The sequence below is a fragment of the Myripristis murdjan genome, chromosome 5 (genome assembly GCF_902150065.1).
Source record: "Myripristis murdjan chromosome 5, fMyrMur1.1, whole genome shotgun sequence".
Taxonomy (NCBI): Eukaryota; Metazoa; Chordata; class Actinopteri; order Holocentriformes; family Holocentridae; genus Myripristis; species Myripristis murdjan.
Window position 1 is genome coordinate 14,518,126 of NC_043984.1, and position 27,521 is coordinate 14,545,646.

Here is a 27,521-nt window from a genome sequence, read left to right on the forward strand (position 1 = left end):
TTCCATTCTGTAAACATTTTGCTCATACTGTCAAACAGAGGACAGCATATTTATTTCAAAGCATGAAGAAAAACAGAAGCAATGGCTTTATTCAATCCACCATTTTATTTCATTTTACCCGAATATCAATTTTGTACATTCGTTATTTTGAAACAACCTACCCCAGACCCACATGAATACAATGTATCAATATTTTAAACAAATAAAAACTGAATTCCACAAATCTGAGAGAGATATGCACTGAAGTAAAAGCAGGCAAATAAACAACTTGAGACGGAGTCAGCAGGATGGCACCTGTGATGCAAATCAAACACAAAAATCAGAATCCGATGGTGGGTCAGTTGATTTTGCCCAAATATGGCCACAAGTATTGCTGCACTTTTTTTTTTTTTTTTCCTCCCGGTGATGTTTATGAAATCTAAAGCAGCAACAGCAGACAGGTATGCTGATTAACATGTAACATTGTATATGAGACAACAGCAACCGCAACCATATAATCCTGGCACTACATTGATAAAAACCACTCATATAAAACCCTTTTTAGTATGAAACATTCACATTCACCATCAGGGTCGTACATGTAGGTCGCATAGGTTGGTCATGTAAGCCCATTTGGGAAAACAAAATATACCAAGGTCTCCAAGAGATTAACAGCACACCATGTATCCCTGGATTTCCACAAACACTTTTTTTTGCACGGTTTCTACTTGTAAGGTCTCGAGAGAATGCCTCCAATCACACACATACATTCAGCAAGGAGGGTTTTTACAGGTTTCCCAACAGGATGTCACTGGATTCTGGTTTGATTTTTAAAGATTAAGGAGTGGCGATAATACACTTAGTGTCCTGTAGTTTGCCGGAGTTACTGATTTTGAAAAACAATACATTCCCCGATCAGAGGAGGTCTCTGCAACCTAATACATGCGCGACAGGCATGTAGAAACACTGAACTCAAGACTAGTACACAACTGGCTAACGTTAGTAGAAATCATAGCTCGTGTTACGTCGTCATACGTTACTGTACACGTTTGCTTTGGTTGGCTGGTTAGTGTGTGGTTCAGATGGGCAGAGTGGTGTGGGTTACAATCTCAGAGAAGACGAGTGAAAGGTCTCCTGTTTCTGAAGGTTACAGCCATACAGTCAATGGACGAGGGTGTATGATGTAGGACTTGACAATCTTTACAAAGTACAGTACCAATATAAGCATGGCTCTTTGCTACTTGTCAGGCTGGTTTTACATCGACACAAAGGTAAGGGTATGAAGGTTCTCTGGGAATAAGGCTGTCCCTCACTCTTGTCTAATAAGTGTTTTTTTTTTGTTTGTTTTTTTGTTTTGTTTTTTTACTATTGTTGATCTGATATGGTTGATAAATAACTAAAGCATTAGGAACACGTTTCATATTCCAGCAAAATAAGTGAAAACAAAATAAAATGAAGACATTAACATACTCTTTTGGATAAAATAGAGGGATTAAAAACCCGTGAAAAATACATTTTATGACAATGAAATGCGATTAATGTATGGACACTGTTTTGATTTTAAAAAAGTAGCGCGCTCTCTGCAATGCAGCTAGATTGTTCAAAATATAACAAGTTATAAAAAAAAACAAAAACCCATTGCTCTTTTACTCCCAGGAAACATGCTAAAATTATAAATGTGTATTATAACATTCTGCATCTTTAAGACTTCAAGATTGAAGTAGCACTTGTCTTTGATCCAGCAAACCAAACATTATTATAATTCAAATGAATCCATGATGAAAAGATCACTTCCACCCCCATGCGGTGATCAGTTTCTAAGCTGATCCAATGAAAGCAGTGAAGAGCGAAATGTGAGGCAACACAATCCATTGCACATCGGGTATTATGAACAGAAAGGCCTCTGGGGTATACGATCACATGCCTACAGCCCTCTATATACAGTCAGACGATTCTAGCCTCTATTCAGAAGAGACAAAGCGGGACATGTAACCTGTCTGGAACAGCGTCCCCTGTAGGACAGGAGGGAAACATCTTCAAATGAAAAGTCATGAGAACAAACGGAAACAAAGAAAACTGATTCTCCAAACATGAAACAACAGCTGTCAAGTTTAACATCTGGAACATTTGACAACAGTGGCTGTAATTATCTTATAGATACACACATTGTGTCACCTGATTAAGATGTTCATGTGTGAGGACAATGTAAAAGCGAAACATTTCTAAAATATGTCCTTTGGTTTTGTCTAAGACGTTTGAGAAAAATTGTGTGGCTTTGAGAGCACAGACATTGTTCATCCATTTGAAATTATGTATGAAAACCTGCTCACTTTTGAGGTGTAAGTGTAAATAACAGGGTGAATGAAGGAGACTATGCACTGCCTGTTGCAGTATTAAGATAGTTCTGAGTATAGGATAGTGTAAATCATCTTATTTGTTTAATCCTACACGCCATGAACTCTGAAGATCATTTCAGAAACGAAAAATGGCCACATAATGAGGGGACTCTGTTCCAGCACTTATTGTTGATGTACGGGAAAAAAAGAAATGTTCCATACCTCTGATTATTTTACACTCAAATGCACAAAAAGTAGTTCTCAAAATCATACATACAAAAACACCTGCTTTGCTTGAAAGGCTAATAGGATGGGTTAAAGAGAAATGAGGAAGGATGAAAGCCAGTCCAAAAATAAGGCCAGCTAAATTGCATAGAACTTGAATAGTGCACTGATGCATCAAAAGGCTGTGCTCCTTTCCTCTGTCGATTTTTGGCAACCCTGGAGAGTTCCCCCAGAAACCACTCAGACGCCATTTTCACTAGCTCTTGTTTTGTCTCTTTGGCAGATAACACCTCAGTCCCCACCTGAACTCATTTCAATCATTTCAGGGACCCTGAATTTTTATAATCCAAAATAAACATTAAATTGTAATGTAAAGAGGGATGTATTTTGATCCCATTAAATGTGTGTGTGGTTGGTTTCTTGTTTATGAAGAAGGAAATATTTACCTTAATTCCTTAGGGAGAAAAAAAATATATAAGATGATATTTTTCAGCCAGTCTCAGAGCTTTGAGAGTAATGCGTAGTACCACCCCTCTCCTCCTCCTTGGGGATTTCTGGACAGGTTTAAAGAACCAGCAAGGCAGCAGTGAGGAAGTGAGCACAGCTTGGACACTATATGCACCACCTTTTTCTTTGTGAAGCGAAGGCGCCCCCCTCCCCTGCTCTCTTAACAACAAAGACCATATAAAAGCACCAGTTCTGGGCATGCGTCAGTGAGCGCTACCATCAGAACTCCCGTGGGTAAAACGGGCCCAAATAATGTCGGGCCGCCTGCCTGGTAGGGTGGAGCTCTATGAGCATTTATCCATGTGACAACAAAGGGACGGCCAGGAGGAGATGGGATGGAGCCCGGCTGGACAGCCATCAACTAACTGGGCCTTCGGCCTCTGTGTCCTTGTCCAAAATCTCGTCCTGAATCTCATCACTGTTCCCTGAGTCGCTGCTGGCCACGGAGCTGAAGGAAGGAGAGCTCCTTCCACCTTTAATCATCCTCCGACAGGTCTCCATCTGCACGTCCAGGCCTCTCTTCATGCTGCACATCTCCATGTACTCATGCAGATGTCGGTTCATGTCACTCTTGGCTGTGGCTAGCTCCATCTGAAAGATAACAGATGAAAACAGTTTGGGTGTGGAGGAAGATGAGCAGTCTGTCTGGGGATTACATGTATGTTTTGTGCATTCTGCGTCTTGCATGCACATGAAACATGGTTTCTCACTCTCTTTAAAGAAGTGCTTTTAAAAAATATATATATGTTAAGCAATACTTGTGGGATAGTTTAAGCAAATAGTGAGTTGTTTCTCTTTGGAACTGTGCATACACTAGTCACTGCCTAGAAATCAGGCATTAGACATTTAATTCATCACTTTTAGTTCCTAGTATTTATGTATTTTAAATAGCGTCTATATTGTAGTTTTATTTATTTGCATATACATAAGACTATAAAATCCAGACTATAAAATCCAGATAAGTATAATAACAATAAAATGTATGTTTTTTGTCTGATGTTGATTTTTGACCTTCCACTGAGGACCACATTGGAAGTAAAGTGTTTCAGTGATGCTTTTAATTGCTACCATCTGCAATTTATTGTCATAATTCTCTTGAGAAAGAACTCCTAATGGAATATAATTTAATTCAATTAAATTCCATTCATCGCTTGCTCTCTCTCTCACACTCTCTCTCTCACACACACACACACACACACACACACACATACAAGTTGTCTACCTCTATCTGGCCGATGGTCTCCTGGTACTCTTGCTCTCTGGTCTTAAATAGTGACTCTGTCTCATCTATGAGGCTGCCAAGACTTCCATCCTGAGAGTCCTGGGAGAGCACAAGCAGAGGCCTCATTCATTATGCATGAGTAAATGTCTTATACAGCACGCATAGCAATGAGCTACATACTGTCTTACATGTGTTCATGCAAATATACATGGAACCATAAATGCAGATGAGACTCACTGGCTCCGGGCCTTCGCCGTTTCCCTCAGGGGGGCAGGTTGTCGTGGTGACGGTGCAGGGCATGTTGTAGTTTGTGAAATCCTCCCAGAGCAACAGAGTCTCCTCGTTCTCCTCCCATGTCAGGCTGTCACAGTCGTCGTCGATTTCAAATGTCTCGCGCCTGGCAACAAAGGAGTTATCTGAACAATGTCTGTGTAGGACAAGGACAGAGAGAGGAAAAAGCGACAGGGAGAGGGGAAGGAGAGGAAGGACAAATATAACAGCCACCACGCTCAGAAAAGTCACATGCAAGGAGGAAGACAATACACTTAGCAGACAGTACACACACGATAAAGATGGAAGTAAAAGAGTAAGAGAGACTGCATACAGCGCACATAAAGAAAAGAGTTCAGGCAAACAGACTGCAAACAAACTGGAAATGTTCATAATTTAAAATGATTTCAGGCTATGTGCTACAGTGAGAGAGAATTTAGTTAAGCATGCAATGGTGAGTACATGATGAGCACAATAAGACAAAACACTAGGACCCCAAAATGACTTATCAGGAATCATCCAAACTATAATATTTTACAAAGAAACAAACACTCAAAAATAAATCTATTTGTGTCTGTTAAACTTTGTTGAAGGAACACATTTTAAATGCAACACTCCTTTTAAACACTAGGTGGCGATAAAGGAATATACAATCCAATTCCATTGCAACAACATTGCAGGAAACCACTGGTATGATGCAACTGCAGAGTACATTCAGGTTGGGCCGTTGGAGAGTGCACTTGGTTCAGGTGTGTGTGCTGAGGTGGGCTGTGTGTGTGAGAACACTCACAGCTGGTTGAGCATGCGTTTCATTTCATCGGTGATGTTGAGCGAGCCGGGGACTTCTTCCTCTGAGGTGCTGGGGTCAGCATCCATCTCAGAATTCTCCTCGTCGGACACCACCTTTCGCTCTTTCCTCCTGCAGCACGCCATGGCACCCTGGGACACACGCACAGAACCACACATCTTACTTGCCTCATAAAGCAATCTGCAGCAGAAGCATTTCTAGTGTGGGTTTCTGCATCTAACATGACACAATGCCGTCTAAAGTTGGGAACATATAACAATATATGTGGTGCCAAATGCCCGTTTCTCAGTGGATTCAAGCTTGGGCTTCAGCCAGCACTGTCGGCGCAATGTGATAACCTTGTGTGCAGTGAAGAAAGTCACAGCATCAGCATTTCACTGCTCTCTCTCTGTGTGTGTGAGTGTGTGTGTGTTTGTGTAAGGCAGAATCAATAATTATTGTCTTTGTATATCTGAATGTTTGTGTGTCTGCTCGTAGGCAGTCAGGCGTTTGTGAGTGCATGTATGTCAGCTTTTTGGGTCGATAAGTATTGCTCTCTGGAGATGGCATGCACATTGCAACTGACAAAGAGAGATCAAACTAACTAATATAACAATCGCCTATTGTCGGCTCTAATTTCATTTGTAGAGTGCTGACTATTTCCTTCACAGAAGAAATCATATTTTTGCTGTCATGACGGTCGGCTCCTCTGACAAACAGTGAAACAGCAGATGGACACCCACCCTCTCTGGGAGTGACCTCGCTGGACTGACGTTGAACATCTTTGACATGTCCTCTGAGTTACGTTGCTGAGCCACATCACACAGCTTGGCGGTGATGTCGATCCGCCGGCAGATGTCCATGTCCACCCGCATGGCTTTCTCCTGGATCTTGGAGTCCAAGTCAGACATTTGCTGCACAGTGATGGACAGCCATGTTAGAGTGACACATTCAATCAAAATCCTTACCAGAGTCAACTTAAATGGACTCGCTTCATCCTGGCAGGGAATAAAAGTGCGGTGACTGACATGAGCTGAACATGTGGTCAGTCTGAATTACAGCTTTCAGGTCAACCACACAACCACCAGGAAACGGTAGTCAGTGTGGTCCATTAAATAATCACGCAGCATGTCTACGTTAATCCCTGCTCCTTGAACACTTAACGGTGAATTTGACACAGTGACTGATGTAATATGTCACACCCAAATATTGTTGCTGTCCAGTGAAAGCCACTTATCTCAAAAATGACAACTTTTCAGAACAAAAAGAAAACTACTATTGTTTTTAGCTTGACAGTGGTACATTTTTCAGTTTATCTAACTATTTTTGAAAAACCATAATAAACCCAAGGAATGTAGAACTTTCTGGACCCATAGAGGAGAGAGTAAATTCTCAAATTAGGCAAAAACATGAAAATCACCAGAACTGAGATAAGTACCAACGATATTTACCTTAAATCTTTGGCTATACACAGGGCAATTGATTAAGTTTGCATCATTAGTTTGCCAACACAATGACTGTACAATGGTAGTGTGGTAAATATGCCTCATACCGACATATTGAGTCTTTCTGACCATCCAATTTTGTGAGCAATGACAAGAAGACTTCTCAATGCCCAGCGGACAAGACTTGAACACCACCCTCCCACACACACACACACACACACACACACACACACACACACACACACACACACACACACACACACACGCACATTCACAGACACACAGTCATACTCAGTGGAACACAAAGTACTGTACTGACCACCTGCATTCCCGCTGCTTATACTGTATTTTATGTTTACACTTACAGCAGGTGGCCTAGTAATTTTGCATTGTGTTGTATTAGTAATTTTGCACTGTCTTGCGCTGTTTACACATGTTTGCACATGTGCACTTTATGCCGCCTTGTGTAAGTGTGTGTAGCTTTAGTTAGTTGTGAGTTGTCACATGTGGCTGTGTGTTGGTCTATGTAGCACCGTGGTCCTGGAAGAACGCGACATGGTTAAAATGACAATAATGTCTGCATCTACGTTTAAAAGTGCACCTTATCAAAAAGCACATCATTGGCACAAACACAGGATGTCCACTACTGTGAAACAATGATATTAAACAGCCTACATCTAAAGATCTGTTGCTTCTAAGTCACTTACCCTTTTCTTGTACTCACACAGCAGGAAGGTGGTAAAGCACAGAAAAGAATATGAAACATCTACAATACCATCGATGCTAAAATGAAGATAAGCGAGGTAAACAATGCAAAGCACAGGCCAAGGCCAGCTGCAGTACATTACAACTGTATATCACACTGGAGCAGAACAGCCTGTGAACAATGCAGGGCTGTACAGAGGAGGAAGTCCTGTTGATCTACAGTCTGTTTATAAGCCCTGCTCTTTGAGCAGCACGCTTTTCAATGAGTGCTTGTTTCTGAGGCATTTGCAGCATTGTGGTTTTTTGCTGAATCCAAATAAGGAAGGCTGCGAACCTGACCGTGCTTGGTGTGCTGGCTATCACTGGCTGTTTTCTGTGATATGTGCCGGTAACCTTGGGACATTTATGAATGAGCCCTAACCTCTACCATCAGCATGTTTATGGATGTACAAGACAACACCTGCGCACGCCACAGTTATGAATTTTGCGGTTGTTAAAATATGAGTGGAAGTTAGCCGAGCGCTTTTTTGCATGGCTTGAAGGCATTGTTGGTGTTTGGGACGTACAATAACATCAGTGTAGTGAGAAACACTTACATCACTCATCAGGCTCTTGAAGACCACAAGTTCAGCCTTTAGTCTCTCCACCTTCTCCTTCAGCTCATCCTGGATCTCCAGAGACTCTTGTGCACTCTGGACAGATGTTAGAGAAAACATTCAAATAAGCAGTGCTCTAACAGGGTGGGAAAGGTTTATGGCAAACCCAGTGAAACTCCATTTAACAAGCGGTGTGAAACAGCCCTGTAAACATTTTTACATTGAATAGAACTGATGATAGGCCAGCCTTCACCAATGTGGAAAACCCATGTAATTATAATGTCAAAATAGAAGTTGAGACAACGCCCTTACCTGCTACCTGCACTCTGTGAAATCAGGATCTAATATTTTTTCTGGTAGTAGTTCAAGACAGTTTCCATACTTGTGGCAATATTAATTTTTACTGTGCCAAAATATCATATTGTGAAATTTTGTGCTTGTGTGGGTTGATGTTGAACTTGGCCGCGTCCTGTACATCGCTGTCCATAAAATATTTCCTTGGACAGTTTATTCACTTTATGTAAAATGTAATATACAAAAAAATATGCAAAATCCGACTTGGGCCTATGTTACATTCAAACAAGGCCCTTCCAAGCAAATAAAGCTTTTATACTGTTCTGAATGTATATTTGCATAACATATGAGTAAATTTGTGAGATAATGCAAATCCAACACACAGGATCTTTTGTGACTGCTTCTTGTGCTATTTTTAGGGATGGCAATATAATGATGTAATGAAATACTGCATGGTTGTTAGAGGAAAGGGCGGTGGGTGAGAGGTGGTTTGTCATTGGGATCAGGAAGTGAGCATGTCCCATCATATAATATGTGTTGAGTTAGGCCCAAGGCACCTCTAGAGTCACCAACCAAAGCCTAGTGGGCTGTGTGACCCTCTGAAACAACATGCTGAACGGTCCAGAAACTCAATTTTACGAATAATGACCGACCCTGCTGATTTGAAGCAGCCATAAATTACGCAGAAATCTGTAGTTGACTTAATCTGAATTTGCACAAGAATGGTGTCTTCTCCCGTATTACACTGAAACACAGTTACAGACTTATGGCTCCAAGCCCTCAGTGATTAAAGTCTCTTTACATTGAAATCATTGTCTGTGTCGGACAGGATCCCTGCTCTCCCATGCCGTACGCCGTCTGCTAGTGTGCTCTTAAAGGTTAAAGCCCCTGAGGGAAGGTACTCCACCTCTTCATCTGGCGTTTTGCTGACCCAGAATCCAAGACAAATGCTGTCGCCAATCGATTTGTGTGAAAGCAGAAGTGGGGGTAGAGAGGGGGGCGAGGTGCAGACTACACTAGGTGCCTGCTGGGGATGGGGTGTGTGATGTGGTGGGGGGACCTTCCTCATGATGTGACACTGCACAGAGATACAATGCTAGAGCGGTGATGATATATGAACATTATATCTATCTAGGCCAACAGGCTCCCTCTGATGGGTTTGTAATATGGTTTCTCTAATCTGACATACATCTGCCCAGCTGTAACTGCCTCTGGTTGAGATCTGCTGAGGCCATGCTGAATGAAAAACACGCTCAAGAGTGAGCTATACATAAATATTTATGTATTTTGTAGTGGTAGTAAAAGAATATATGCGTACACATGCTTTTTCAGATTGTATACGCATTTCTGATGTGGATATGATGAGCAACTGCAAGACTTCAACCAGTGGATACATTAGTATGTAGGATGAATAAATAAAAAATATTGTGTATGTTTTCCAACCTGCTGCAGGGACTCCACCTTGGACTCCAGTTGCTCCCGTCTGGACAGCTCCTCCTCCCATCTGCAACACAGAGCACATGGTGGGTCAGCAAGCAGCATTCAGGACATATTGCTAGATTTTGTCCCTGGGGTGCCACTGGACTAGACAGGGTAGTGGTACTTGGTGGGGTTACGACTCCCATCTCTGATTACATAGTGCCCTTGACAATGTGGGTTCACACCCACTTCCCGTCCTGTTTTCAGTCTTTTGTCTCCTTCCTCTTTGTCTTGTCATTTCTACAATCCCGCTGCCTGACTGAGATAAAGAACTGTAAAGGAACTGGAATTCCATCCTCCTTTTAAAATAACAAATGGACAGCTCAGAGCCTATGAGTGAGTGCAGAAACATAGTTGAATCTCTAGGAAAGGAGAGGCACATGTGAGCTTTCACACGCCCACAAGGGTGGGGTCTCCACTGCAGCCCCTGCCATAAAATTCCTTCATGCTAACTGCCTCATTCATTCCTTATGAAGCCAGGAATCCATTTACCAGATCTCACTGGCCACAGTTCAGAGCCAAGTAAAAAAACACGATGAAAGATTTCATCATCAATGCTATTCCAGAGGATAACACTTTGTGATAGAGCTAAGTATGAAGCTAGTAATAATCCATGTTTACTGAGGATAATACTATGCGAAATTATTCATCACTCAGCCACACCATCAATGAGGCAGATAATTGTCACTCACACACCTTTCACATAACTAGTTTGGAGAAAATCTGTCAGTCAATATCCGACCCCCTTGTGGTCATGAGCTACAATTAGCAACTCAGTTCTCTTTCCTTCTGTTAACACTCCTCTGCACCATGTCAGCTCTGTAAAAATCTGCACAAATAGTAGCTAGCTGATTTATTTCCCATGCAGCATGGATCGCACACGAGGCACTTGGCACATACTGCTTCAATCAGTCCAGTGTGCTGCTAATAGACACTCATCTGATCGCTGGGATATGAGAGAGCAGGCATGCTGAGTCACGGATGTTTCCCAAACAGAGTCTGAACTTCAGAATGGACAAGGAACTCATTGAATAAAACAAGGTAAGCCACACTGTCAAACATCCGTGTGACTGTGAGCCACATGGCTGGCTGTAGCTAAACTGTGTGTGTGTGTATGTGTGGTGGGGTGGTAAAAAGAGAGAAGCATGTCCTGTCCTGGGTCCATATATGTTTACGTGAAGAGAGAGGGATGACATCTGATGACGACTAGTGAACGCTGGGACGTTACCTTACCCACAGCCTTTACCATGGAGACAGAAATAGAGACAGAAAACACTTTGGCATTACCAAGCATTGGCAGGATAATGAAGGGTAAACAACATGCTTCACTGGAGATTCAGTTTCTCAAGAAAACCCAGTCTTGTTCCTATTCAGGAGCCTCTGAATGTACACTGTCTAATTACAGAGAAGTATTCCTTGGCAGGACGTGCGAGCCCACACTGTGATTGAAGCCTTGTTCTAAAATTGCTGGCAGTGCTGCTTCACTGTGTCCACAACACTCCGCCTGCCTGCTGCAGGGCTCTCGCTAAGGTCGTCGGAGTTCACAACTGCATCACATCCTCTGCAGACAGAAAACAGTTTGTCACAGCATCTGCCTGTGATCTGCATCATTGGTGTTGGAGGCACACGGTCCCATACGGAAATCTAATACGTACCCCCTTACCAGAGAAATGTTATATAGGTTAGATTATGTTACAGCTACAGCCATAAATGAACCATATACATATATCACCTTTGGCCATGGTGATGTGTAGCCTATATGTTGAACATATATGTGTGCAAATACCTATCTATCTATATATGTGTATGTTTATGAAAGTAACACCATGTCCATATAAATCATTTTGACATGTATAGGAAATTAAAGGTGTTATTAATAATATTAAATAAACTTAAATGGTGCAGAACCTTAATTAGTGTCATTAGTCACATCTGTGCTTACTGTTCATGTTAAAATGGCTGCTGAGAAAAAAAGGTCTGTAGGGAGGACGTATGTATTTCTATTACATGTTATTCATACATGAAAATATTCCAAGTTCTAATATATTACATTTAATAGGGTCATTTAAGCCATATATGGAAATCCCCTTTATGTACATATATTACACATCTAAGCGGTGTCACATTTTCTGAACGGTCACAATGCGATTTCCTTTCAGTGAATTGATGACGTGACACACTGATGGGAAGAAAGTATTCCCCTGTCAATATATACGGTATGTCAGTGCGATTAATGAGAAATATCAACAGTAATGCCACTGTTGACAGAAGTGAGCAGCCGTTGCACCATCATTTTTCTTTGGAGCGGTTACATTACATTTAAGGGATTCATATTAGTCACATGGAAAAAAAAAACACAGATAAATGAGCTAATCTAAACAGAGATGACATTCCAGCATGGGGAAGGCATTCTGCTGTGGCCTCTGCTGTTGCTCTGGCTTTCCTGCAGCCTACCTTTGGCTTGAGTCAGTCAAACGAACACACCCGGAGTCTCCTTACAAGGGCAAAGACAGCAGGAGGGTTGGAGCCTGACTGTGTCATCTCTGTCTATTTACAACCAGACCCAACATCTATAATCTCGCTCCAATGAAGCAGCTGTGGTGTATGACGGATGAGTAGGTTTAGCCTATAAAGGCAACATGCACTGCTGTAATCAAATGAATGAAAAGGAATTTTGGAATTTTTGGAGTGTGTGTGTGTGTGTGTGTGTGTTTGTGCGAGTGAGAGAGAGAGAGAGAGAGAGAGATGGAAATTAAACAAAGGTGAAACACAATTATGGTACATCTTAAAGATTCATAGACAAATTGTTCATGGTTGACAAAGTAAAACCTTAGCAGATTGGATCAAATCTAATCTAATCCAATAACAAACACACACATTGGATCCACAGCAGGATTTTGGAGTACTTCTGTCCATAGAATAAGTAATTTACTAAATGTTTGGGAAGTCTGATGTCACTTAAATAACATTAATCTCAGAAGACACTGCAGTGTAGTCCCAGGGCAGATAAATAAGTGTCCCACATTAAACTGACATTTTCTCATACATTTTTTGTCTGCAGAACAATAGCATTCCAGCAGCCCTTGCCAACAAACACTCCCTGCCTTGCGTGGTATGTCTGGGGAGTTTCACTTGCACGCGAGCTGCCTGAACGGTTTCCCATCACTGTGCCTGATGACACACAGGAATCATAATCCAAGGAGCACCGTTTCTAATCTGACGCACTTTACGTTTTGTGCTTTTTTTTTTTTTTTTTTTTTTGTGACAGTGCTGACAGTGACAGTTTTATAAGTCATGATTATGTTTAGCCTTGATTTATCATGGTCTTAATTAAAATGATACAATATTATCTTTCAAAGAATATAAAAGCCCAGTGTTGCCAGTTCCCTGGGGGAGTTTTTTTTTTTTTCTTTATTCATGCTAATATTCAGATATACGCTTGTCTTATCTGATCGTCCAACTCCAAACATCTGATGTCCGCTCTGTCATTGTGCAATATGCAGTAAATACAAAAGTAGAGTAGGGAAAACTGAGGTGTGGCTGGAAATCATCCTATAAAACCCCTGTTGCTCATCAATTTTATGCTCTGAGCAATATTTTATGTTTTCAGGGATTTTACGAGAGGCAACACCCTGTTTAGATCACACCAACATGGTTAATTCACTGAAACAGCTTTGTGATGGAAATAGGACGTGCAGTGACTGGAATTCCTGAGGCAACAATTTTGAACAAAACTCATCCTGAACATTTCTAGCACATTAAGAGATCCTTATAACATGACTATAAACACATGATAATAATATAATCAATTCCTTACCGTCAGCAATATATAAATCACAGCTCATTAGAACTAATTTGTAAAAGAACAATATTAACTGGAGTTTTATTTACCGGCTAGAAAAGCCTCAGTTTATTTTTAGTTGTAAATTGTTATGGGGGGCCACAGAGCAAAAAATGCCTACATCTGGTCTCTTCAAATTAGGCCACATTCTGAAGAGATTTTAATACAACCATTTCACAATTAATTATCACAAGAGTCTGCAATAGTGAAAACAGGAAGGGTTACATGTTGCTAACAGCTTCAAAGATCAATACATCTGGCTGCATGCAGGACAAACACGCCCTTTCAGCTCACATGAAATGAGCCCACTGACAACCCAGATAAATTACATCGGAGAGGCCAGAGCACACGTGATTTCTCCCTCTATAGGTGTCTATATAGTGCCTTCTCCATGACAGCATCCCCCAGTTATAAAGCACACGGGAGGGCTTCAGACATATTTTACCTCCAACACAGATTTTTCCATCAGCCTTGGCTGTTTGGGAGGGGTATGCTGGGAAAAGAGTGTCCATGACACTAAGGTTCAGATGGGAAATTGGGCAAACATTGCGAGCAGTGTCAAGCCGTCCGGACGGAGAGGGAGGGGGAATAACTGAGGCAGGGCATCGATTGGATGTCATGATCCTGTGTGATCTATAGCCTCCACATGGTGAGAGACATGTATGGAGTGCTAATGAAGCAGTAATGTGATGTGGATGGGGAAGACAGGTAAACTGAAAGACTGAGGCGGCTGCTGGCCGGCTGCTTGAGGGTCTGCTAACGTGCTGAATAGACACTACCACAAGGTCAGAGTTCATCTGACTTGACCAAGCTCTACTCTCCTGCAGCTAAGCCTCCTGAAAGAGAAGAATAAGAAAACTGAAAATCATGATTACTGTAACCAAATTCAGCATGGTTTGCAATATTAGAGTGGAGCTGCTGTGCTGAAAATGATAAATAATTACTAATAAACACTGAAATCATTTCATCATGTTTTATATTGAATAATAACACAACCACTCTCATACCTTAACATATGAAATACATAACACAAACATGTCAAATGCATTATGGATGCTTAGTGCCATGGCAATGAAAGATTTGCACCTTGTGCACATGGTAGATGAGAGACAACAAAACAGCACACAAAAAGTCATTTCCCAGGTTCCCTAGTGCAGGTTTAACAGAACACAACTATATGTAAACAAATGTAATGTGCACTGTGCATTACAGGGCAACACAAAGGTCACGTGAAGGAGATTTCACTGGTGGATGCTGAATTTGGTTGATGCCAGAACGCATGTACTTTTTAATAACTTGCTAATTAAAATTGGTAATCATGGTTGTTAAAATTTGAAACAATGTAAGTAATCATCTAATATTTTATCACAGTTTATAGTCAAACCGGTAACTGTTCCTGCACCCACACACTCGTCCCCCATCACCGCATTTTCTCGAGCCCTGTCATGTTCATGGACACTGTGCCGCTGGCCTGCATCTGAGGCACATGTAAATGAATTCTCGGCCGACTCGGCCATTGAAACTGTACACAGAGATGTCTGAAAGGATCATCATTCACTGATTGATGACCCCTCTCTTTCTGCTCCACAAGCACGGCCAGTGTTAAATATAGCCCTCCTCTCCCAGACAGGACACAGACACCACCAGGCCTGGAAGGGAGAATGTTAGTGTTGCTAAGTGACCAGAGATATTTTCCCCAGGCGCCATTATCACGGGACCTTGGGGAGCTACCAAATTTTATGGAACGGTGCGTGACAAATCATTAGACTGCTGGTTAGCTAATATAGGAGATAACGTTAAGATAAGACACTAGTTGTCTCTCTTCCATCGATTTCCATGATGATTCGCCTTTATTTCTATGGAAACCTTTTCAGTCGCTGCTTATGGAGCAATGTAGCAACCTGGTCTTCATATGATGATGTATCATATTGAGAGCACAATAATGGGAATAATCAGTCAAACTGGGAACTGCTCATGGTTAAATATCCAATAGTAAATAAACATATCTGAGTAGGACTGGCACTCAACAGATTGCACCAAACTTCCTCGTCCTATGTGATAGAAACATAAATAAAAACACTTCACAAAAAAACGGGCTTAAGTAGGTCAAACTTCAGACTCACAACTCACAACATAAAATTCAATGACACTGAAAAGGACAAGCAACTGGGAGGGTATGTATGCAAGCAACAGTGTCGATTTTCATAAGAAATGTCAAGGGTTGTTTATTGATATTCCTGAGTATGAAGCCCATGAGGTTACAGCTGGTATACACACCAACAAAGCAGAATCTCAATTCATAGATAGGTACTGCGGTCTGATATGTTTAAGAATTTGTTAAAATGTAAGTAAATGACATTATTGTAGTAGCTGGTAATTATTACTGATGATACAAGAGTAAGACTGACTTGTAATGTAATGGCTTGTAAGAGGAATAACTTATTAGTCAGTGGTATTATTAAATCATCAAATAATATCACAGCCTTTATAAAGTACTAATTTCTGGTTTATTTGATAATGTTATTAGATTATGAGCACATTAGTACATGAGCAGGTTTTACTACATTTTACAACCCATTTAGCATGGCATTTTTATTATGTTTTGTTATGTCATGTTACTACATCATCCAAACAGGCATTATCAATTGCTACACAAAGGAGGGGATATTACTGTGCCCAATTACGCATGGTTAGAAAAGACTGGTTAAAATAGGTTTAATGGTTAAAGAGGGGAGGTTGCAGGTATAAATGTGGTTACAGGTGTGGGGCTATTAAGTGTTGCTGCTTTATTGTTTGGATTGTTAAACACACAATACAGCAAGCTTAAAAAAACACGTAAAGCAACACCTACGCCCTAGTCCTACTCCTGTAACCACTTTTTTTTTTTTTTTTAAACAGGACAATTAACATGTATATGAACATATTCTAAGATTTAACTTTGTATGTATATTCAGTACTTATGAATTTAGTGTATATTAACTATACTGGTATATAAGTGTATATGGATTTGTATAGAATATGCATAAGAATCTGTATGGTGTTACATCTGTGAGACAGAATATTATTTATACCTTTCTGATTTTAATTTCATGTGGTTGTTTTGTCTGCAAGTGTCTTATCTGTTGTCATGTTTTTGTGTTTTGCATGGACCCCAGGAGGAGTAGCTGATCTGCATCAGCTAATGTGGATCCTGAATAAAATCCTAATCCTAGGTATTGGAAAATGTAAATGAGTTTGATGACTGTGTTCTCTGTCTAAATGCAGACATCTGCCTCGTAATTACAGTGGCTACAATCCACAACAATCTTAATTTGTGTCAGAGGGTCCTCCTGAACAATGAGCAGATTAGACTACAAATTACCTGTAATCTGCTGTAAATCCTGGATCAGTGGGACAACATTTTCCATGGATGTCTACAGTGAAGGAGTGCTGCAAAGCAAGTTCGGGCAGAGCTATGTTCAACATTGACTATGATGTGGCACAACAGGGTAAAAGGAAAAGGGACTATAGTTTCAAAAAACACGGATGTTTCTGGCGCCCTTTGAAACCAGGTGGACCTATGATGTATTTCTTTACATAGAGCAAAGCCTTTAAATGGTTTTGTGTATGGAACGGTGCAGCATCCCGCTTGTGGTGAAGCACAGGACAGTTTGGAGCCAACGTCCTGGCATGTCTAATCCCATGCCCTGACCTGGCCCCACAACATTACCACAATGACAATCCTCACAATATGGGTGTGTGCTGGGCTTGTTTGCTCTGTGCAAACACATTATCCAATTGCTTAAATCCCATAGTCAATCCTGACCCTCTTTCCTCTGGCCTGAGGGATGCTTCAGTCAGGTTAGCTGTCACGCTGGCCTCTGATTTGACCCCTCACATGCGAGACACTGCGATCTAAAAGGTGTGATCAGAAAACAACCTGAAAGAACAGGTAGCTAATTATTTCCAGAGAACTGATGCAATTGTGTTTAATGACAACATTTATCTAAGGTGTTAGTCATTAAGCTTTGCAGAGACATGTCGGGTTGGCGCTTTCGCCAGTTTGAAAGCAGCTCAACCCTAATGATTTGTCTCTCACTGTGTGTGTGTGTGTGTGTGTGTGTGTGTGTGTGCGTGTGTGTGTGTGTGTGTGTGTGTGTGTGTGTGTGTGTGAGTGTGTGTGTGTCTGTGTGTGTGTGTGTGTGTGTGTGTGTGTGTGTGTGTGTGTGTGTGTCTGCTTTTAGAATGTTCATAAAGCTTACAAATGTAGGTTCCTCACTCACACAAGATCTGACAAATACTTAGTGGTGCCTAAACAGTGACAGTTTAAGCCACCGAGGGAGTCATGTTCTACAGAGTTTGGTCTCACTCTTCATATTGTGTTAGTGTCTCTCTCACTGACAAAGTGAGTATATAACAATCTGAAGAAAATCCCACAATATCTCTTCTGGAAAATAATTCTAATTAAGAATTCAATTTCATGCACCAAAAGGCAAAAAAAAATAAAAATACATATATTAACACAGAGAAATAATGATCCATTTATTGCTTGTTTATGCAGTTTGCAGCAGAGGGGATGGAAAGGGCATTGTGACAGAAAATCAGTTTCCCTGAGGTCTGCATCTCTAATCCCACCCTGCAAACTGACCCCACCCTCCAACCTCCTGTAAAGAGCAGCACACTACAGTGGTGTTCTGTTGTTATGTTGCCACTGTACCGATTTCATTTCCTGCAGTCCACATTATAGTGCCATCATAATAGCTGTGGGCTCCTGCCTATTGACTCAACACACAAGAAGACATTTCTAGGCACACAAAAACATAAATAGAGGGGAGAGAGCTGGTAAAAACACAGCTCACTCAGGGAAATTCACCAGCCTTCTTTAAAGTCTCTTGCTTGTAAAGGTGGGCTTTATATTGGGTTTTCTGCTAAACAAATGACATGGATTTGCAAAATGCCTTTCAAGCACATAAGAATAGGAATAAATGTACGCTGCATGCCTGGGCCTTGTCTGGGTGGAGTTGCAGTGGGTGTGAGTTCCCATTAAACACAATGTTTGCTTCTGGCACAAATCCTCGCCATTCAGGGTGTGTGCAGTCAAATTATGTGAGGCATAATAGATCAATGAGGAGTCACTGTAATTCACTAGATAAATGCATTTTGTGCTTTCCTATTATAACCATAGTGCGCGCGCACACACACACACACACACACACACACACACACACACACACACACACACACACACACACACACACACACACACACACACACACTACACACACTACACACACTACACACACTACACACCTGTGGAATGATCTCAGTGGATTTGCCACATGAAATTGTGACAGGCCTATTCACACAGGCCAAGTTTCTTGACTGCAATTATCTGCCAAACAAATCATGTATTACTGTGAAAGTACCTTTTCTTAGTTGAATAAAAGAGTAAAAACTGACTGGCACTTTCAGTGAAGATCCATGAAGGCTGTAAAAAATAAATAAAACAATGAATGGGCCAGGAGTGAGTGTGTATGATACAAATGGGAAGGACAAAACCTACCAACATTAACATGATACCAACTTATCCCGTTGTAACAGATATAATAAAAATGCTGCCACAGGAGGTTAATGCACTTTGTCTCACACTACATTAAGAGTTTTCAAAGGGCTCTGAGGAGAGAACTATCGGGTGAACTTTAATGTCAAGTGTATAGGAGCCGGGAGATGGATTTAATACCCCTGTCGAGACGCCTATCATCTCCTGGATTAGAACATGTGGGACAATACATGCTGTGCCCAATGAGTGTGTGTGTGTGTGTGTGTGTGTGTGTGTGTGTGTGTGTGTGTGTGTGTGTGTGTGAGAGAGAGAGAGAGAGAGAGTGTTTTGAAGTGGGATTCATCAACAGATAGTTAAATCACTACCAAGCATGCAATCCCTCTAGGATAACAGTCTTTTGAAATGTAGTTGTTACAAAGCCAGGACGATGTGTCAGTACATGTGGGCCTAGTCTTTCCCATAGCCACAATAGCCTGCCAGTCTGAAAAGATCAGGACAGACATGTAAAAACACAATCTGGTTAAAAAAATGATTAAGTTTGATGGTTACAGGCTTAACTGCAAGATCTACCTGACATAAATAACTGCATCTTCTGCCTTGCTTCAGGGTACAGCCGGTGCCAGTCTTACCAGTACATTTCCAAAACAATCTGCAAAAAGCTCACAGCACCCCTCTCTCCCTGCTCTGTCCCCTATGCAGTGCTTAAAAAACAGACAGGTGCATTCCTGCACTTTTAGACATGGCAGAGTGCCACTGCTCTCAGCTGTATCGATACCCATGAATAATCAACCACAGCAGCGCAGCAGCAGCTCCAGACATATGGTACGAGCACCGAGAAAAGAGAGGCACAAAAAGCAGAGGGGGAAACACAATCCTATCATGGGATCACCCAGATTCTACTTTAGCTGGATCAATATGGAGAGAGGCCATACTTCCGTACCAGCTTGTTTTTCACCACAGCTCTCTGGCATGATCATTGACTTTTTGTTGTGTTATCATAGTCTGGGTCCATGGAAAATGAAGTTCCATCAGTTCCACTAAAGATCATTTAGTTTCTTACAATGGTGATATCCTCATTATGAGCATCTCTTCTAATATCACTAAGGTTATTTCCAGTGAAGATGACCTATACTAGAGACTGAAATCTTCAAAAACAAATACATAAGTGAGTGTGAGAGAAGTGAGAAGGCATTGACTGTAGTCTAGAGGAAAAAGGGCCTCAGTGAGAGAAGTGAGCTCCCTCTCTCCCTGCACACCAACAGCAGGGGGCCTTCCACTTAGACAAGCTCCAGTTCAGTAGAGCAGCTGCGTGCCAGGACGTGGTGCAGGGCAGGCTGGTGGTTGCACACTTGGTGCTAGGTGACGGCTTAAAGAAAATCCCTCTCTTGAATAGAAGGCCTGGATTACACGGGGCAGGTCACCACCACAGACAGACTGAGAGGCTAGAGATTTCATCAGTGTGGGACACTGCTCTTGGGACAATGTGATATTGGAACCACAACACCCATATGGAAATGTATGTATATAGGCTACATTTCCTTATGTGGCACATGTTCTCAGATTAAATATTCACATATGAAATGTATTTGAATTTGGCACACTGACATTCATGGACATATATTTCTACAATATATTATGAATACATGTTTCGTCCCTAATTATATGAGTCACCAGTGGCCAGTGTTATATCTGCAAGTTGAGCAGGTATGAATGCATATACAGTATGCGACCATATACGGACAATGGTTTGTTTTCATATATGCACATATACAAGGTTAAGATACACATCATGCAGAGGGGGTATACTGAATGTTTGGCTCTTATATGATGATATATGTGACATATGTGACAACATTTCTCTGGTATAGGGGCATATGTTATAGATTAGATTTCTGTTTGGGTACAGACTTGGGGTTTGGAATCACAGTTTGTCTCCTTTGTACGATAATTAGTTATGTTTCTTCAGCCTGAATCTTTCTTTCCAGAGAGAACGAGCCAAAAGTCCCTGTTGCACAATTTTGCCTTTCATCTCTTAGGCAGAAGACGCCAGATCAAAACCTCAGGATGTGTCTCCTCAAGATTTTCATTCCATTGATCCACACATGGGGTGGGATGCAGCTAAATTCGGCTGTACTTCAATTATTCATGCAGGCAGAACATGGCCAGGAGGCCCTGGAACGGCTCTGGCTCGGCGAACGTCCTGTATCACCCACATGGTGATCCAACAGGACAGTAGTTTGGCCCCTACTCCCTGGTGGAACAGCCTAACAATTAGGATAGAATAGAGCAGCAATCGGGGATCTCAGCTTCAAATCCCTATTGGGAAATACTGTAGCTTACAGCTAATGTGCCCTTGAGTGCTACGGTATATCTGAACTACTGCAGTAAGCACTGCACCCACAAAATGTGTTAACATATTATTGCAAATAATATTGCTCTCTTTGCATCCCTATCCGTCTGTCTGAGCTGTCATCGCCATAATAACTACCTGTTCTATCTCTGTTCCGAAGGAGCTGATGTAAATTACAGACAAATGTACGCTGTATCTTCATCCTACACAGCTGTTCTCTGAAACATCAAATGTCATTTACAAATAAAATCTGCCTCTATCTTTATCCTCAGTAGCATAGCCCATATAAAATGTATCTACATATTACTGCATGTACGACTGCAGTCTCTCTGTCCCTATCTTTCTGTCAGGGCAATCATCTCCACAGCTGACTAAACCTGTCTGTACAAAAGGAATATATGCAATTGAGAAAAAAATGTATGCGCATACGCAGTCTCTATCCTTACTTAGGCAACAAACACTGTGGAAAGAGGTTGCAGACTGTCAGATACCATATGGGCATCAATGTCCGCCACCCTTGAGACAGCCTTTTTATTACATGACATGCTTGTGATAATTGCTGGGAGAAACTTGCTGCTCCCCCTGTAATACATTTCACAGAGATGCAAGTCTTTGAGGTGAGCTTTATAGCAAAACACTGTTGACCAGGACAGCTGGGTTTGACCTTTGCCACCCTCATTTGTCAACATGAGAAAGCTGTAACCCCTCTTTCCAATCACTAAAGCAATGCCTGACTTTAATGTATTAAGGGTATCCAGAGACAGTGGTCTGTGCATGTGTGTGCAAACAAGCTCTTTTTGCAAAACACTTCTAAAAAACAAAGATGGAAATATGCTCACTGCGGCAATGTTATGAACGCTCAGACAAATCAGACAAGTATGGGGACCTAATCTGCTAAAGAGCTTTCTCCAGGTCCGGAATTACTTGCTTAAGATTTTGAAAGAACAATAGCTTTCCCCAGCAAAAGAAATGTGTTGTGATAGAGCTTTTCTGTTATTTAGAAAAATGGTTAACTACATGTTCTGCTGCAAAAAGAGAAGCCAGCATAAAGGTTTCATAATGCCAGACGGTCGAATAACAAGCTACAGGAAAATAAATGACACATTAGAATTGGGTATGTATTATTTTGTGACAACATAGTTGGATCTGATTGAATATCTGTCAGGCCACATATTACAATTAAACTCCTCCACATGTAATGTATAGCAAGGGCTCAGACCCAAACTGTAAGCCTCTGCAAAAAAAATAATAATACTAATAAAGAAGAAAAGAAATCCACCTGAGAAAGGTTCAAGCTGAGCTGTTTTTTCCCCCCATTTCTAAAACTGTCACTATTTTCCGACCTTTCTGCTTTCTTTGTTGTTTGCCAGAAGTACATGTAGGAATAAACTGGATTCTTGAAAACAAATGTCCCAAACTTGTTAATATTTTTTTTTTTAACTTTTGCTCCAACAAAAATGGTAAAGCCACTTTGCTGGTATGAATATGTTTAGCCTACTTACTGTATCTCACAATTGAACCTTTACCTTTAATCTTTGCTGCCTAGCTGTTAGACAGCAGATTGTGGCTATTAAAGGTTTGCATGAGCTGATACCGTTTATACAGTTAGCATTTGCAAAGTGAATTTAAATTTTAAAACCAATAAAGGGTTATGTTGCACAGCACAGACACAGCCCATTAATGGTATAAAACAAAGGTATTCAAATTATTGTAGACGGTCAGTCCTTTTATGCTTATTTACTTTGCAGTTGCTCGATGAGTTCCTACATAAGAAATCAAGGGTAGTTAATAACAGATGAGGCCAATCCATATAAAATACTGCATTTATATTGCTGTTGCAAAACTTGTTAAAATTTCTTCTTAGGTAACTTAAGATATAGCTTTAAAGTATTTTTGTGAGTTCCACCCTAGGACACTATTCTTTTAATTTTATATTTTTAGGTCCATATCATAGTAGATGTCCTTGTTGTTTGTCTTCCCATATCAAACAATTTCCCTATTATAGTGATCCTTTTTCATGTGATCAAAAAGCCTGCCATTCTGATCTGACTTGCATCCCACAGATCTGCTTTATAAGCCACTTTGTTTTGACAAACTGTACTATTTTGCCCAAGACTAAGAACATAGCTTCATAATCAAAAAAATGCTGCACTTTAAAATGGCATAAAGTAAACAAGCAAGCACATCACGGTATGAATACAAGCAGCTAAATCAGAAAAGGGCCGGTTGGCCATCCATCTCCTGGTGTGTGTCCACAGTGGTAAAGGTTTAATAAATCACCACCGTGGTGTGGAAGCACAGGGGGCCTCCGTCGGGATTGAGGATGCCTTACAAAGCAGTCTGCATGACACAGAGTGGAGCGGAGGGATGGAGGCTCTGGAGGGGTGGAGTGAAGGACGAAGGAATGGTGGGAGACAAAGAGCAGTGGCAATGAAACAGAAGAGGCATGGCAGGATGGTCACAGGAGTGAGGGCTGATATGTGACTGCAGTTGGTCTAAGAGACAAGTAAGACTGGGACACTGAGAGAGAGCAGGGCAGTGAGGTCTGTGGTGATTTGATCATGTAGCTCACACCAGAAAAAGAAAGTGAGGAACGGGCCAAGAGCCTGATTACTATGATTACTTGCCACAAAAAAGAGGCCACAGCATGTGTTGTTGCTCTGTTTTCGCTGTGTAAACAGGTTTATGGAAAAAAAAAAAAAAAAAAATTAGACTTAGATGACTGTCCTGTGTCATTGAAAAAAGGGGAATTTTAGTTTTGTTATGTATAGCAAAACATTATGACTGTATAATAGTTTTAAAAAGAAGTGAACAGCTACAAATAACATGAGAAAATGAATGTCAGTGTCTCTCTAAGACCTTAGCAGCCACAAAATGAGCCGATACCATGAGGCTAAAGAGAGAGCTAACATATTTTGGGAGAATGTGCTGATTCCAGTAGTTTTATACATTTTAGCAACCAAAACACTGCTTAACAGCCACCAAGATGTTGTTTCAATGAAATACCCACTCTAGAGCTCCCTAAATTACCAAAGGAAATATTAGGTCTGAGTTTTCTACTTCAGCTGCAGCAGTTTAAGCAAACTGGCACCCTTCCCAGCCACTGCTGTTCATTTTCTAAAGCGGAAATGCACAAAAAGGGATATCTTTGTGTTACAGAAAATGACTGGACAGGATATCCAGCTTCCCAGAGGAGCAGTGAGGCTCAGACATTCTGTGTCACTGAGTCAGTCTGCTCGCATGGAAGTGAGCTTTCGTCATAGCCAGCCACACAGTTCAGACGGGGCCTGTGTGAATGCCTCCCTGCTTGAATCATGAGAAAACAGAAGCAGGCGTTTGGCTGGCGTGGTTCCCCCCCAGTAGTCAGCCAGGACGGCCGGCAGTGACGGCTGCAGTGAGGCCTCGGGGAAATGGAATTAATATGACTAAGGGAGAACAATGGGAAGAAGCAGAGGCATTACAAGAAATGTCCCTGGAAGTGTGAGAAGCAGGACCATCAAAGCACATTGTGTGTGTGTGTGCCTAAAATGCTGAGCACCCACTCAGCTCCAAGATCATCACCAGGGCGCTATCTCGAGATCTAAACATAACATCATCACTGTGATGACTGCCGTACTGTAACACAAAAGAGGGGCTATCTGGTACTGGCGAGTCACATCCACATGATAGGAAAACAAATGTCACAGTGACAAGACAACAGCTCATAAGCCCACCGATCAAATGTCTTCAACCAACATGTGAATGATTTAAGCTGATAAAACAGCGGGTCTCCTTTAAAAAGCCATATCGATTATGTGTCTTGATTTAATACGGCACTACATTAGAAGTGTTCCTTGGCTTATAAAATGCTACATGTGCATCTGCATTGAATGAGTCAGTCCTTGAACTGCTGGCAGTACAGTGGTTGCGGTTGTATGATACAGGCCTTAAGGTGATGAAAAATCACTGTAATAAAGGCGCAGGAACTTCGAGAGGGTGTGTGATCCTTTGCAGTGAGTTTACGGGGAGGCCAGGGAGGTTTGTAAGCTGGATAGTTGTGATGCTTTCAATTCCTTCACACAGGAGAAATAATGTGATCAAAGTATGTAGCTGCTCCATTTGATCCCACAAACCCACATGAGAGGGAAAGTGGCTGTGAATAAAACTAGGATACATATATTTTTTTTAACTAAATGCTACCCTGCCCTCCTCCCCCTCCCCAGGATGTTAACACTGCCCCCCAACTAAAAGTGTGGGGTGCAGTAGGATGAGAAGGATATAACAATTTAACACTCTTTCCCTGTCTTTGACTTAAAATAACTTCCTCTCACCTCTCCTCAGAGATGCTGAGACTGGTCAGCTTTGTAACAGTTTTGTACAACATTTACATCTGATTTTGACTATATTTGTTTTTACAAAAATGTGTGAATACAAATGAAACTGCTCTTCTTTAGGTTGTAGAGTATAGTATCCTTATTGTACTCGTTCAGTGACTTGGCGAGTATAGTTTAAATAGCTTTCTTAAAAATATACACCACTAAATGGAGAAAGCATAGTTTCATATCAAAGTGCAGGCATGTTGACAGGCCTTTTACTTACCTTCTCTTATACTCGTCTCTCTCCCGCTTGACTTTGGCCAGCACGTTGTACAGAGCTCTCACTTCAGGGGTGATGGTGTCTATCTGGACCCCAACTCCATCCGGGTGCGTCCAGGTGACCCCGGGCCCCTGGAAGGTCTCGAAGCGCTCTCCTTGCCTCCGGACGTGGGTGAAACTCCAAATGGTGCCCGGCAGTCTTGACTCGGGACCGTCTGTCTGAACAGCAACTTCTCGGGTGTACAGCCCGTGGTAGTGCTGTCTCTCCAAAGCCTGCTGAAGCTGGCTCTCCAGCAGCTTGTTCCTCCTCTCCAGTTCGTGGACTTTGGCGAGGAAGCAGCGGAAACGCAGGTTCAGGGTTTTCAGCACATGGATGTTGGAGCCCAGGTCGTTTCGCAGCGCGCTGGTCACCGCGCCCGACCCGCCGGACACGCTGCACACCGGACCTGCGGCCATCAGAGCGGCAGCCGGAGTCTCGGAGAAAAACATCTTGTTCATGTTGGTAAACAATCCCTGGTAATCCCACTGTGGGTCAGCGCTTGGTTCGCCAAACGATGCAACAACCAAATCTCGTGTGTTTTTTTCTTATCTCTGCATATTCTCCCACAACCCCACTTTCCAGACGAGTTTCTCCTTATGGTACAAACACTGGAAATGACACTGACTGAGTTAGTGGAGGTGACGCGACCATAACTGTCCCTGTTAGCTTTTTACCTCGAAACAGGCTAACGCAGGTCCCTGCATCAGAGTTGACACGCAAATAACAAAGGCAAGAGTCCGTCAAAGGCATCCAGGAGGGGATCATCTTCTGATCGAGCCAGAGGTTTGACGCAGACCGCAATGTGCACCAGCGTTGTTCTCCATCGCCATCGTCTCTCTCTTTCTCTCTATCTGCCTTTGCTTTGTCAGGTGCTGATGCTGTGAGGATTCATATGGCCGAGAGAGGAGCGTCTCTTTTAATCATTCCCTCGGTCTCTGGTGCTGCTCTGCCCCCGGGAGCGTGGCGGCGTGCCGGCAGGATCCAGGACCGCAGAGCCCAGCCTCTCTGTGGTGCGGCTGGATCATGTTGCAAAGTGCTAAACTAGGCATATAAGGATCAACCCCTCCCACCCTCTCTCTCTCTCTCTCTCTCTCTCTCTCTCTCTCTCTCTCTCTCTCTCTCTCCCAGCTGGCAGAGCAAGGACTGAGAATCCCTGTGAGTTTGGAAGTGAATTAATCTTAATTCATTCATCTTCTCCTCTTTTATGCTAAATTAATTATGCACATCTTCCTTATTTCTGCATGTTAAACTAGTTCGGGCTTGTCTGATGTTTTCCAAGAACTTTGGGGGTTAAATATTAATATAGAAACAAAGTAGAGCAGAGCTTCGCCA

At 41.8% G+C, this 27,521-nt stretch overlaps 1 protein-coding gene and 1 long non-coding RNA gene across 3 annotated transcripts; one reads left to right on the top strand and one right to left on the bottom strand.

The window, feature by feature from the left end:
- Nucleotides 1-86: 86 nt before the first annotated feature.
- Nucleotides 87-27,200, bottom strand: iffo2b (intermediate filament family orphan 2b). 2 transcript variants are annotated; one of them, XM_030051826.1, is made up of 8 exons: nucleotides 26,154-27,200; nucleotides 9,810-9,870; nucleotides 8,073-8,168; nucleotides 6,070-6,240; nucleotides 5,330-5,478; nucleotides 4,507-4,666; nucleotides 4,270-4,368; nucleotides 87-3,638 (listed from the first exon to the last, which is right to left on the bottom strand). In XM_030051826.1, exons 1-8 carry the CDS (start codon nucleotides 26,645-26,647, stop codon nucleotides 3,405-3,407), a joined length of 1,464 nt encoding a protein of 487 aa, XP_029907686.1. In that variant the 5' UTR covers nucleotides 26,648-27,200; the 3' UTR covers nucleotides 87-3,404. The 2 variants fall into 2 exon arrangements, with proteins under 2 accessions (XP_029907686.1, XP_029907685.1); XM_030051825.1 differs by having other exon boundaries at nucleotides 4,507-4,696.
- Nucleotides 9,817-11,654, top strand: LOC115359384 (uncharacterized). The gene is made up of 3 exons (XR_003928251.1): nucleotides 9,817-9,889; nucleotides 10,714-10,886; nucleotides 11,251-11,654. It is a non-coding gene; the product is annotated as an uncharacterized LOC115359384 (long non-coding RNA).
- Nucleotides 27,201-27,521: the final 321 nt, after the last annotated feature.

Coding starts and splice junctions, on each gene's coding strand:
- iffo2b (XM_030051825.1), bottom strand. CDS start 26,647: ATGAACAAGATGTTTTTCTCCGAGACTCCGGCTGCCGCTCTGATGGCC. Junction 9,871..26,153: donor AGAGACGAGTATAAGAGAAG/GTAAGTAAAAGG, acceptor TCTGTGTTGCAG/ATGGGAGGAGGAGCTGTCCA. Junction 8,169..9,809: donor AGGTGGAGTCCCTGCAGCAG/GTTGGAAAACAT, acceptor ACATCTGTCCAG/AGTGCACAAGAGTCTCTGGA.